Genomic DNA, 14,215 nt, shown 5'->3' with positions numbered 1-14,215 from the left:
CTGAACTTCCGATCCGTCCAGGGGAAAGGGAGAAAAGGATGTGCCAGCGGGTTGAGAAGATACCTGGAAAAGAGAGCGCCAGACCAATACTAGAATGCAAGTATCTTAGGGATTTTGGCTTGAAAAGTATCCAGATTAGTTTAGAGGAACAGAATGGATTAACAACTGATCAGTTACTATGCTGTAATATAAATCTTAGTCTCTGTCAAACTTATTTGGGAGTTAGCTGGGCTAGCTTTTATAAATGCATTTACATGCTGTCAACACAGCACCAATGCACACATGAACTGTCAGTGACAGGGAATGCATGTACAAGATGAAGCCTGCAAAAATCTCAACATGAATGAGGAAAGAGCTCAGGGTGTTCCACCTCTCCCTCATAGGCTTTTGGCAAATCATGGCTTCAGGAGAATGTTCTTCAGGGAGAGGGTCTGAAAGGATAACCGTACTCTTCCAGGAGATGGTCCTACACCATGCACATGAGTCACCACTAAGTGAACTAAAGGAATCTAAACACAGCCTATGAAGTTGATTGGAAAAGTAAGAGATAGGGGCACAAAGTGCCCCCTTTTGGGGGAATAAGGGATTGGATGTGATCAAGATATAGCCATGTATAAAATCCTCAAATACTAAAGAGGCATAATAAAATAATGCCATCAAGCCAAAACATAACTGTGAGTCAACAACCCTGAATTTCTCAACATGATTTTGGTCAATTATGAACCTAGGTAGGAGAAAAACAACATGATATGCATACCACCTTAGCACCTATTTAAAAAATAAAATAAAATAAAGGAATGAACTCTTCTTAATCCCAGAGGACATCTTTTTTTAAGGAAACACAGGAAAATATTGGAAAGGTAATAGTGTGGTGATTTTTCAAAAGCAAACATTATTGCATTAATATTTTAAAAAAGGAATAGAGAACCATACTCATTAATAGTAAATAGTATTCCTCTGAAAACAAACCTAAGAACTTCACTCAAACACAACCCAATTCCTTTATCGCTAAGGACAGGACTAACTACTAAAATTAGTAAATTCAATGAGCATGTTGTGAAGTAGAAGGCAACTTGTTTTACCATGTTTCAGGTGAAAACTCAGATGTGACTCAAGAGAGAGACATTGCTTTATCTGCCAAACAGCTTTGCAATATAAATTAATGAAATCAATCTGCAAAATTTTTTAAACATTTAGTCATTGAATGAGAACAACTTTTATGTTTTGAAGGGACTTACTTTCAAGTCAATTTATTGTAAAAAATATTTAAGGATGAAGTTTACCCGTATAGTACTGGCATTCTCATTTTTCCTGCTTCAAAGGGTCTTTCAGTTAATATTAGTCACTTCAGGAATAAAATATACACACAATAAATCACTAGTTAAAATAAAAATAGTTGTTCTCAAGAATGAAGAGCACCGACACAATCTGTCAGCGTTTCTAGGGATAGGTTATATACAATAACCATCTCTGACTACCAGAAGCCTATAGTGCAGTATATTTACCACATTACAAAGCACTATGTAATACAGATTGGGGATGTAGCTCAACTAGTTAGGAGTGCTTGCCTAGCATACACAAAGCCCTGCATTCAGTTTAGCAGCAAAACTTTTAACAGTTCTGGTAGTGGTGCACTCTTAAAATCCCAGTACTTTGACATAGAAGAAGGATCAGAAGTTCGATACATAGTGAGTTCAAGGTCCACCTGGTCGATCTGAGAAACTGTCTCAAAATACTAAACAAACAAAAAACAGTCATAATACAAAGTCAAGTCAGGATCAAAGCAGGTTTCCTACAAAAACAAAAACAACAAAAAAAAAAAAAACCTAACGCTTTGGAGCAATGGCTCAGCAGTAAAGAGCATGCTGGACAATATTCTAGGGGATCTGGGTTTGATTCTAAAACCTACTCAGCAGCTCACAACCATCTTTAAATCCAGTTGCAGAAAATCAGACATTCTCTTCTGGCATCCTGTTCTGTACCATCAGTTATGCAAGTGGTAAACAGACATACACATAGAAAAAGGAAAAACAAACAACTAAATACTATTTTCTTAGCCAAGTCAGACAGGACTTACAACATGAAAGTTTACAATACAAAGATAAAAGCACATACTAGGACTATATGTGCAGTTTTACTAAGCTGACGTAGTAACAAAGGGAAGGATGACTGAAAAGGCAAAAGCAGAGCAAGCAGTGGGATTGACATTATGGCCCGACAGACTGTTGATGACACTCCTGGCTTCTAGCAATATCCAGTCTCGTGTTCATCACTGTTAATCCAGGGCCCCTACATTCACTCACAGCAAACAAGCTGATCCTAAAACCCACGCTGGCTAGTAGGTCAACAAGGCACGCTGGCTAGTAGGTCAACAAGGCACTGAGTTTCCCTACAAGGAACACACCTTGTTCTCAGTGTCCTAAAATAACATACTCTAGGGCTGTAGGACAACTCTATTCCTTAATTTGTATTTGTCTGGTCCTTCCTGGTATGTTGTTACTGTTGGAGGAAACTAGTAATAGCTTCATTTAACATAGGCACACATAATGTCTAGATTCTTACAAAGGACTAAAAATGTATCCTGCATTTAAACTCAAAAATCTTAACTCCCAAGTGAAGAGGAGACATCCACCCCAATGATCATTTGCATTTAATAGCTGACTTCGCACATTTGTATCAATGCATAATCAACAATTTAGCTGCACAGTAGGAGAAAAACTGACTTGATAATAAGTATTTGACTGGGCACACACCTGTAATCCCAGCACTTGGAAGACAGAAGGATTATCCCAATTGTAAGAGCATCTTAGTCTACATAGATAAATTCGAGGATAAAACTACACCTAGCAGATACACTCAAAAATGTCAACTCATTAATTAAAAATTTTAAAACAAGATTATTGTAACTTTTAAACAAATCGTTTTTTAAAGTTTGATGACGGGACCTTCCTTATGTGCAGTCTTGTTGCTATCCAGAAAGAAAGCTTGATGCTATGTTCTATATGTTCTCAAAGACAGAATACACAGAAAATACGCCTAAACTGCAAAATCTAACTGCAATTATTCCACTGTGAGGAAACCTACAAACCAAGTACAAATACAAAAGATATTAAGCAAAGAGCTTGATCTATTTACTGAAATCATAGCAATGAAAAAATTTTTTCAAACATCAAACAAATTTTTTTTCTTCCTTCTTTCTTTTTATTTTTTTTTCAAGACAAGGTTTCTCTGTATAGCCCAGACTATGCTGGAACTCACTCTGTAGACCAGGCTGGCATTGAACTCAGAAATCCGCCTGCCTCTGCCTCCCAAGTGCTGGGATTAAAGGCGTGCGCCACCACCGCCTGGCCAAACAAATTATCAGTGATAGAGCAACTGCCTAGCATGAGTTCCTGCCTGTGTTTCACTCCCAACACAAAAAGTATCTACTATAATGAAACATAAAAAGTATCTAGGATAACGGAAAATTTATGATATGCAAAGAATCATTAATTGCAAGTACCAGTAAAGCTTAACAAAAAGAGAACGACATAATAATGACGATCTAGAATTCATGTAGACATGGGCAAAAGAAGACAAACTAACTAATGTAGACATGAGCCAAAAGGGCAAAAAGCAAACTGAAATCACATAGATACAAATAAAAAAGATAACCTTGGACTCTGAATTAAAGCCTATACAATATGAACAAAGAAGCAACACTTTCATATTTTACATGTTCCAATAATAAGCTTATATAGGGAAGAAGTGACAAAGTCACTCTAGTCTCAAAATAAGTTAAGTCAGGCCCAATTTTTTAGCCCACATATATTAATTCTACTTTTTCCAAGCACAACATATAGAACATATAAAAAAGTTCTATCAGAGGCCAGGTGTGGTGGCCTCACACTTTAATCTCAGCACTTGGAGGCAGAAACAAGGGGATCTTTGAATTTGAAGTCAGCCTGCTCTACACATCAAGTTTCAAGCCAGCCAAGGACACATATTGAGACTTTGTCTCAAAAAAAAAAAAAAAAACCTAAATACATGGCCAGGCCTGGTGGTATAAGCTTTTCTTCCCAGAACTTGGAAGGCAGAGGCAGAAAGATCTGTCTGTGAGTTCAAGGCTAGCCAGAACAAATACAACCTTGAAGACAGCCAAGAATACATAAAGAAAATCTCCAAATACCAAAACAAAACGATGTCAAAATATTATTATGCCAAAAAGTTATCATTCTTTATTACTCAACAACCCTCAAGCATCTTTATAATTCAACTGTCTCCAACAGACATAGCCTTCTTTGGTATTGATAAAGATTCAAATTTATTCTTATAAATCACAAATATTGAACCCAAAAAAATATTTTATGCATCCTTTCCTCATACTAGGAATTTGTCTCATACTCTGAGACACTTTGCAAATATTTTATCATTACCAGAATAGATGACTTCTATGAGGCTGAAATAGGTTTAGAGCTTTTCAGAAAATGCTGTTACATCATACAATTAAAATTAAGAATTCAAGAGCCGGGGGCAGTGATGGCACACACCTTTAATCCCAGTACTTGGGAGGCAGAGGCAGGTGATGAACAGAGTGAGTTCCAGGACAGCTAGAGCTACACAGAGAAACCCTGTGTGTGGGGGGGGGGTCAAAAGTTTTGTAAATCTAGATCTATTAATTTATCAACCATACATATCCTAAGTATTCTTTAAGTGCTAATACTTTGAAAGTGTGCGTGCGTGCGTGCGTGCGTGCGTGTGTGTGTGTGTGTATGTTTGTCAGTGTGAGAGATAAGTTAGTTCGGGTTCATGCTACACCTTAAACGTACCAGTCAATAACAACTTGCAGGCTCTTTCTACCCATGGTTTCCCAGGATCAATCATGTTGGGCTTGTGCTAAGAGCTTTGATCTGATGTCTCATTTCAATGCCTCACAAATACACATACATAAACTGTATCAATTAATTGTTGGCACCTAACTCAGCGTAAATAGGCTAACCTGTACGCTTGTTTTTCAAACATGCAAGAACTCAAATTTACTACTGAGATATCCTACTGCTTAAAATAATTTTATCTAAAATAACAGTAGCTCCAATTACCCAAATTCAGTATATCCAGTGATCTATGTAGTTCCTAATACCAGTTAGAAATCTCTCTAGTGCCAGACATTAGCTAGATACCTTTGCCACTAGACATTAAGTTGGTTACTTAAGAAGCATACAAATTATAATACCATCCATTTGTATAGGAAGGTGACACAGATGTCGTTGAGCTATAAAACATGCAGAATACATATTCTAGCAAATAATCACTCTAATGTGCTGATTCCTCATGTTTCAAGAGTTGGAAACCCTAGAACTGCAGATTACAGATAGGTTAAACTAGTTTTATTTAAAATTCAATTTTCTAGTTTCTATCTCCTAACTCCTATGACTAAGAGTAATTCAGATATTATCAAATAAACTGTAGCAAGGTCTTCTCGCAAACCTGACTACCATTTCTCCACACTCAAGTTTTTATCAACCCGCCCCCACCAAAATTTGCAAATGGCATAACGGATGTGAACAAATGCTAGCAGTCTGTGCAGCCCGTTTTATAGCTCTCTTTACTCAACTATCCACTATCTCTTTTCTAACTCTAAAAGAACTAGTAAACCTAGCTCTTTGAAACTGGCACTGACTTGTAAGTACTCAGAGAAGTGCATAGCATATAACCCCAGCACAGAAGCTAGCAGGCAAACTGCCATGAGTCAGAGGCCAGCCTGGGCATACAAGACCCTGTCTTAAAAACAAGCAAGCAAGCAAAATCTGAAAAACCCATTCAGAATAGTAAGAGCAGGCCTAAGAATTTCAAGTCACTGAAAAACTCTTAAACCTCAGAGTGGCATGAGATTAACAGCATTTTAACTAGATCAATTCTACTTCCTGTATGGGAAATAACTATGTAACAAGAAGTTACTCAGGGGCTCTAAGGGAATCACCACAGAAAATGGAAGTGAGCACAAAGTCATTAAGAACTCCACCTGAAGTATAATCTGAGGGCAGAAATAAAGTTCTATGTACAGGGAAGACTCTAGCTTGCTACTTTCAACGGTATGGCCTGAAGGTTTTGACTAATTTCATCAGCAGACCAGGACACACTATGAACTAATTTCAGAGGTGATTATATGATCAAATGCAAAGGGACTCTGCAACTTTAAGGCATCACAGAAGCACTTAAAAGAGAGTGGACATAAGTTTGAAACACCAGGCTCTGGAATGATAGAGAACTAGTGTCCTACCACTATTTACAGTGTCTCAAAGATACCAGCTCAATGTCATCTTCTTTTTAGCATCAGTTAACTGATATATTACCCCAAAACCACACTGCATACATACATAGGAAGTTATGTTTTCAGCAAATACATCAATCATAACTTTCCTAAAACATAAAGCTAAAGTCCTTGGTATTTTTGTTATCCAGCTAAGCAGAAATTAGTTTGAGTAACAGAGTGTCTTAAACAGTCAAAGTGGACCATCAAAATGTTTATATTATAAAATAGAAATGCAAAAACAAAATCGATAAACAGCAATTTCTCTCAAAAGTAAAGCAAGCAGAAGACAGAAATAATGGCATGACAAAAAGCTATAAGAGAAATAACTTGTTATAAATGTTTTAATCAAGATTTACAGCCGGGCAGTGGTGGCACACGCCTATAATCCCAGCACTTGGGAGGCAGAGACAGGCAGATTTCTGAGTTCGAGGCTAGCCTGGTCTACAGAGTGAGTTCCAGGACAGCCAGGGCTACACAGAGAAACCCTGTCTCGAAAAACCAAAAAAAAAAAAAAAAAGGATTTACAATCACATATGCTTAGACTATGCAGAGTTTGGGTGGTTTTCTCAAATTAAGGAGAAAAGTACCAAGTTGAAACATTAAAACACTGAGACTGTAGATTGTTGGTATGCTCCAGCACTTCAAAAGTGTAGGCAGAGAAAAGGGGAATTCAAGGCCAGCATGGACCACCTTCTCAAAATGATCAAAAAATAAAAACATTAGGGAGTAGCTGGTGAGAAGGCTCAGAGAGTAGGTAGGGTAGGGGTGCTTGGTGCAAGCCCAGCCTGAGTCCAAATCCCAGGTTCAAAGTGATAGGAGAGAATGAATTTCTGACCTTCTTACACGCTCCATACACACAAATAAACGTAAAAAAAAAAAAAAAACCTGGAGATGCTGACGCAGGATCAAGACTAGATAAGGGTAGTACACTGAAACCCTGTGTCACCAAAAGGGGAGAAAAAAATCAGACTGCTTATCTTTCAACCTTACTCCATTTATTACAAAATATTTCGTGATTTTTAAACTCGCCTAAAAAGATTCAATAACTTTATTTCTGTCTATACTACATAAGATGACTTTTTAAAGAAAAAGCTGTTTTCTGACCAAAATTACTGATCAAATTACTAAAAATCCATATATAAGCATATTAAATTCTGTACCAAAGTAACAACTTACTTTGCAAAAGGAAAATAAACAAGCTGGGAAACTATAGTTTCTTCCTAGAGAAACTTTTGGTAGAAAGAAAACACTTGCATGTAACAACTTGGCCTAGAGCTACACATGTATAGTGTACTACAATGTCCAGTCCTACCTTTGATATTATTTAGGTAAAAACTAACCACTAAGAAAAACTTAACGAAGGTACTAAGACGATAAAAGCCAAGTTTTAAACTAACCCATCCCATATTAAACACTACCAAATGAATTTTTAGTTTGTCTCACTTCTGAGTTTAGAACTCACCAGTAGAGACAATTTCAAGACACACCTATCAACAGATTTGTTTTATTTCCTTTTTTGTAAAATTGTAAAAACAGAGAAACTATTTGTGCTACTTTCCAATGTCAAAATGAAGCCAAGTACAACTCAGAGCTTTCTATTAATGATAGAAAACACTATCTAAAATGTACCATGATAAACACTGTACCACACTGAATAGGTTTATTTTATAAAAAGATGCAGACATCATTAAACTACATCTAGAAAACTTAAATTTCCAGTGGTCAGTAGTGATTAATTCTTCAACGTATTAGTAAGTTACCCAAAATGTTCAGTATCTTTTGAGGTTTGGGAAGTCTCTTTAGACTTTACCAATGAGCATGTATCATCATCCAAAAGGCTTTTCAACATTTTTGACAGGATTTCAGATTTTCTGATGAGGCATGCTCAACATACACAATAAATATATTACAAGATGAGAACATTTCTAGAACTGATGGGATAAAAAGAAAATATAGCTAGAAACTTCAAATCCTTACAAGCAGTACTTATTTGCTAAAACATGCAGTTTTCCTTTCTACTAAAAACAATTTCCAACTTTAAGTGACAAAATATACAATGGTATAATTTTACTAAGTTTACACACATAGATGTAGGCACATACTCATATAAGAATGGCCATACATACATATATATTTCGTCTAACCAAGGACTCCAAATATACTCTTTTCACTCATGGAAGACAGGAACAAATATTCTAAGACTGAAGTTCTGTGAAATTTCAGAGAATCCCTAAAGATAATATACCCTAAGTTATTTGTACCATTAAGGTTCTTTTCTTAAATTATTTAAAACTCTTAAGGAGTCTCTCAAAGACTTTCTTTTCTCTTGTTTTTGAATACAATGAAAACAAAAATAGACCCAGAAACTGTGGATCACTCCTCAAATCCCAGAACTCTGGAGGAGGCGGAGGTAGTAAGGTAATCACATCAGGCCCTTCACTCAAAGAAAAAAAAGTATATACTATATATACACATGTATAATGAACTTCAAAGATGTACTCTGAACTAAAGATTGATTTTATGAGGAGATGTATCTCTGTGGATTTGGGGCCAGCCTGGTCTGAATCAAAACTCCAAGCCAGCCAGTGAGACCCTCTCAAAAAACCAATTTTTGTTGTTGTTGAGGTTTTGTTTGTTTGTTTTTTCGAGACAGGGTTTCTCTATGTAGCCCTGGCTATCCTGGAACTCACTTCTGTAGACCAGGCTGGCCTCGAACTCAGAAATCCGCCTGCCTCTGCCTCCCAAGTACTGGGTTTAAAGGCGTGAGCCACCACCGCTGGGCCAAAAAACCAAAATTTTAATTAAAAAAAAAAAAACAAGAAAAACAAAAAAGATTATTTCATGTATGTTCCATTCCTTCCATAAAGGACTATGAAAGAATAGAGTTATAGTATCTGTTATGCTCCAGGAGAAGTCAGATAGAAGTCAGACAGAAGTAAATTACAAAGGATAGGTATAATTTAGCAAGTGACTAGGGAGAAAAATTGCTTACAAACTGCTTGCAAATGGAACTAATCAACAAATACACAAATAAAAAGTAAACAAAAGCCAATGAGTATTTAAGTTCATTTATGAAGGAGAATGAAAATCAAAGTGAAGAGAGAAAAAAAAATATAGAGAAGGCAAGCAACTAAACAACTACTAGGCCGACATGTCAAGTGAAAAACCCTAAAGAAGGCTTCCAGGCAAAGGATCACATCATAGCTTGATTTCCAAGAATATCACACAACTCTTCGCACATAATATATGTCCAACAGTTGTTGAATGAATAAGCAACAGAATTTGGTGAGAATTACTTCAACTCTAAAGGAATTTACTCCCTCACTGTAAGTAGATGAAATCAGTGTGTAAAACTGATTTCTTCCTGGATTTCAGAATGGATGGCAAAATTGGGTCAAGCTGTTACAAAAACAACTTGAGAGTCTATCTGTACCATATCCTATTGTGTCAATTACCAAATGCTCAAAATTAAGCATGCTAATAGTATAATTACTCTTGCCTTCCAATAGCTAACATGTAAACAAACACAGAAGAGTGACTGATCTATAGTGCTACCTAAGGATGCATGAAAAGCTACAGAAAACTCACCCATAAAACCGACAATCATCACTTTAGTACCTAGGATTTCCTAACACTTGAATAAGCTACCTGCTACACTTACAAGCATGTAAGTTTATCTACATAAGTACCACAAAGTGATATCTATATTCAATACAACTATCTTCCTCCCTTCCAATTACTCTATCCCAAATCAATATTTTGACCATTAATAATTCCTCAATCCAGTAATTAATTATGCAGAGGCCAGTTTTTCTCAATTTATGATTCTACCCTAAGAGGCAAAGAAAACAACAACAAAAAAGAATAAAACAAACATGCAAAATATTTTCAAAAAGTAATTAAAGACATCAAGAACTAGTCATAAACAAAAGCAATAAGCCCCTGGCATTCTACTTCTCTTCCAGTCTCTTCCAGTATTCAGTCAATACTGTATGAGTAGACATTATCTACTTAAACATTATGAGGTCTTTTTATCAAAGAAAAATGTACAGCTTTTAATTACCTTAGTGAAATTACTTTATCCCACATTGTAGGCTTTATACATAAATGTTATATCTATAAACTGTAAGCAAACTCACCCTGAGAAGGTACTTATTCCCAGTCCCCACCACAGTTTGTGAACATGTGACAAGAAGGTATCAACACTGTAAGACACTAAGGCTAACTTTGTCCCCCCAGCTGTAGAGCACATCTTAGGCCAGCTCAAAGCAAAAGGTAGAGTTAAAAAGAAGGACAGTGTTTCATCTAAACATCAAGAGGACCCTCAGGGTGAGGGTGGGGGGATATAAAATTTTAATTGGTTACAACAAAAACTAATTTCCTGAATTTCAGAACAACCTTTTTAGTGGTGGTAGTTATGTTGATAAACCTCTTCTTTTAAGTGTATAATTCATGATTACAATTAAAACTTGAAACACCTTAGGAAATAATCTGAAGGACCAATGATTTCAAACTAAAACCAAAACTCTTAAAACCTTGGAAGTTCCTTTCCTGGGAAACTGTTCAGGAACTCTCCCATCACTAGTAAACCTTTGGAAGACTGTACTTGTAAATGCACTATCAAACACTATGTGCTCATGCTAACATCATCTTCCCATAGTGCCTGATAAACTAAAAACCAAACAAAAAATAGGTTCAAAGTGATAACATTAGCACATGGTAACTTCTTTAAACACAGCATGCTCGATGCACTGCTTTCTTCAACTCTCAAAAGTACATATACATGACAGTTTAGGCCAAAAGGCTACTTACCACCTTCCCTTTCTCTAACTCTCTGAGTATGCACATTTTTGGCCTTATTGTGACCTGTGCTGTCACTGTATTTGTTTTCAGGACTATTAGATCTCCGCAACATTTTGTTTGGTGGTGAAGGATCTGCGGCGTCTCGCATCTTTTCATGTCTGTGATCACCACTACTGGGGTGACTCTTTGACGAATACTTAAGTGCCTGTAAAACATCACCCCCCCAAAGAAAGAGAAAATTTGAAAATTTAAACTCAATTCCCAATTTAAATTACCAATTTTGGTATGTCAAGTTCCCTTATATCAAAACTCAAAACTTCCATTTTCAGTACTTCCCTTATTCAGAAGATGTAAATGCTCAAGAGTTACTGTGCAATTCCTGATAACAAATGCAACCACAAAACAATAAAAGGAAGAAAGAGAAAAAGAGAAAAAGAAAAAAACCTATTTAAACTTTTAAATCATTTAAATGTTTTTAAAACAGTATTTTGGCACACTGATCCACCAGAAGAAAAAAAAAACTTCAAAATTAAAATCACTTTTTGAGAGCTTAAATTACTATCCATTTAACCCCTAATGCAACCAAGCACATCTATAAATAAGCATATTTTAGTAACTGTATTTTTTTTAAAAAAGACAACAGTTTTTTTTTTATTCAAATAAAGCACTATCCCTAATTTATAAACTCTTTCAGGGATAAAATACTTTTAAAAATGTAACAATACGTACCAAAACAAACTGATACATGAACAGTGTTTCTAAGAAGCCATAATTCTAAATGCCCTCAAAATAATGGTTTTACACTACAGGTGTCTAGAAATGAACATAATGCATCAGTCCGAGATTAGGGGGAGGGAGGAAATAATGTTTGACAGATGCAAATAGTCTGACATCCAAGAAGCTCCTGTACAGTGACAAGCATCAGGTTGGAAACGTGCTTGCACTCTTGCCAGCCTGGTGGCTCCCACGTGTAATCCAGCATTCAGAAGGCTAGACAGAAGTAAAATTGGAAACAAGCCTGGACCACAGAACCTTGAGGGGGACACAGACCTGTTCCTATTCTTTTCTCTTTTAAGGGGGACTAGAGGCATAAAGTATTTACTTCTGTAATCTTCAGACAGTATCCTGAGTACACTTCAGCGAACCTTTAAAACTTTACAAACAAAACCTTCAGTGGAATACACACCCAGAATCATTTCTATTAGCATGAAGTACTAAGTAAGGGAAGGTTTAAGTTAACTGAAGCAGAATCAAAACCTTTCCTTTGAAATAGAATAATCTGAACTAAAAAAAATAAACAAAATGGTAAAAGTATCGTTACTGAGAGTAACTCAAGTTACTTGTCCCTAGCTTTTCATCTACTTTTAAAACTTTCACATTTATCTTTTGGCTCCCCAAAGGATATTAAGTAAATGGGCCTCTGAAGTCACATATCACTATACCTCAGTGACTCCTCCACATTCAAACCAAGCCAGGTCTTCCTGCTTCCGAGTATTTTTTTTTTTTCTTAAAAAGATACAAGCAAAAAACCCAAAAAAAACAAAACAAAAAACAAAAGGCAAGACAAAACCCTGAACTTCCTCTAGTCACTTCTCAGGTAAGTCCCTAGATGCGTTTGGAGAATGCTAATAAAACCCAATACTGAATTTTAAGGGGACCAGCGGTGCTACTTTCAGATTTGTTGCACCAAAGGGCCTGTAGCGACTTCTGAAGCCTGCGCTCGAGTAGCAGTGCCTCCCTTCCCCCTCCAGCCCCTTCAATCCCTCCACCCCAGGATCGGCTGGTACCTGGAAAGGCTGAGAGTCCCCCCTCCGGTCGTGACAGCTGAAAAACAGTAAAGGAGGACCGTCCTGTGAGCCATCGCGGGAAAGGAAGAAAGCGGGTGTCCCGGCCGCCCCTCCCCGCGGGCCGACGACAAACGTACCAGCACGGATCTGCGCGCCGCGGACGCTACCCGGGCTCCGAGGCCCGGGTTCGGACTCGGGCCGCAGCCGCAGCCGCAGCCCGCTCGCCAAGCCCTCCAGGTCCCGGGGCGCCCGCCTGTCCGCCCCGGCCCGGCCCGCCGCCTCCTCCTCCGACCGATCCCGATCAGGGTTAACAACAAAAATGGCGGCGCGGCCAGCTCCCGATAAGGACGCCCGCCCGCCCGTCCGCCCGCCCGCCCGCCCTCCGCCGCGGCCCGGCCCGAAACGAAAAGACGATTTACCCATCACTGAGTCTCTGCTGTTTCCTCGCATACATTACCATCAATGCCCGGCTGTGTGTGTGTGTCGGGGAGGGGGAGAGCAGCCGCGAGGCGGGCGGGCGAGCGAGCGAGCGACCGGCCGGGCGGGCGCGCGCGCGCGGTCGGCGGGCAGGCGGCGGGCAGCCCCGGCACCAGGACTCGGCGCAGCCTCGGCGGCTCGCGGCACCTCCCCGTTACTGGCGCCGGCGGTCCCGGGCCATGTCCCTCCGTCACCACCGCTCGGGGTCGGCTGGGGCAGAGGTGCCAACTACAGGGCGGCAGCGCGAGCCGGGGGGAGGGGGGTGAGAGGCCGTGTTCCGGTCCCCGCGGAGAGCGAACGCCTCCAGCACCTTCCCTCCTCCTGCTCCGCCGCCGCCCGCCGTCCTCGCCGCCGCCGGGTCCCTCTCGCCGCCTGCTGCCGCTGCTACAGCCGCCGCCGCTCCACCAACTACATCCGGGCAACTCGGACACAGCAGCCTTCGGGAGAGCTCGGCAGTTTCCGCCACACCCCCCTCCTCCCCGCCCCGCGAGGCTCGAGAACGCCGCCTTCGGCAAACCTCGGCTTGCTCCCGCCCTCCTCTTCCTCCGAGGCCTGGGCTCCTAGCCCCGGGACCGGTCAAGCCCTTCCGGTGGCTGCTTTCCTCACTCTCGAATCCGGCCACTCCCGTTCCACTCTAGGGGTAATCGTGCTCGGGAGCCTGCGTGAGGCAAGCCCCGGGGCCTCCGGGCTGCGAGGGGTGGGAGCCACCTTCGGGAAGAGAACCGTGGGGCGCAAGGGACGCCATCTCGGACTAAATGCTGAGCGGCGGGAGCTGCGCGTGCGCCCAGAGGCGCAACGGCGGCGGGGGCGGGGTGCCCTCCGCGAGGCGGCCGTGTCCCCCGCCCCTCGGCTCCGT

At 39.9% G+C, this 14,215-nt stretch overlaps 1 protein-coding gene across 1 annotated transcript in view; it reads right to left on the bottom strand.

Annotated features, from left to right (window-relative positions):
* Window positions 1-13,776, bottom strand: part of Wac (WW domain containing adaptor with coiled-coil) — a 104,879-nt gene extending 91,103 nt beyond the window's left edge. The window contains exons 1-3 of the mRNA XM_031366357.1: window positions 13,302-13,776; window positions 12,883-12,919; window positions 11,105-11,300 (exon numbers count right to left, since the gene is read on the bottom strand). Coding sequence (XP_031222217.1) covers window positions 11,105-11,300; window positions 12,883-12,919; window positions 13,302-13,342 — 274 coding nt within the window. The 5' untranslated portion in view covers window positions 13,343-13,776. The remainder of the gene's footprint in view (window positions 1-11,104; window positions 11,301-12,882; window positions 12,920-13,301) is intronic.
* Window positions 13,777-14,215: the final 439 nt, after the last annotated feature.

This window comes from Mastomys coucha, unplaced genomic scaffold (genome assembly GCF_008632895.1).
Source record: "Mastomys coucha isolate ucsf_1 unplaced genomic scaffold, UCSF_Mcou_1 pScaffold13, whole genome shotgun sequence".
NCBI lineage: Eukaryota > Metazoa > Chordata > Mammalia > Rodentia > Muridae > Mastomys > Mastomys coucha.
The sequence above is the reverse complement of the archived record's forward strand: the minus strand, read 5'-3'. Positions and strand labels throughout refer to the sequence as shown.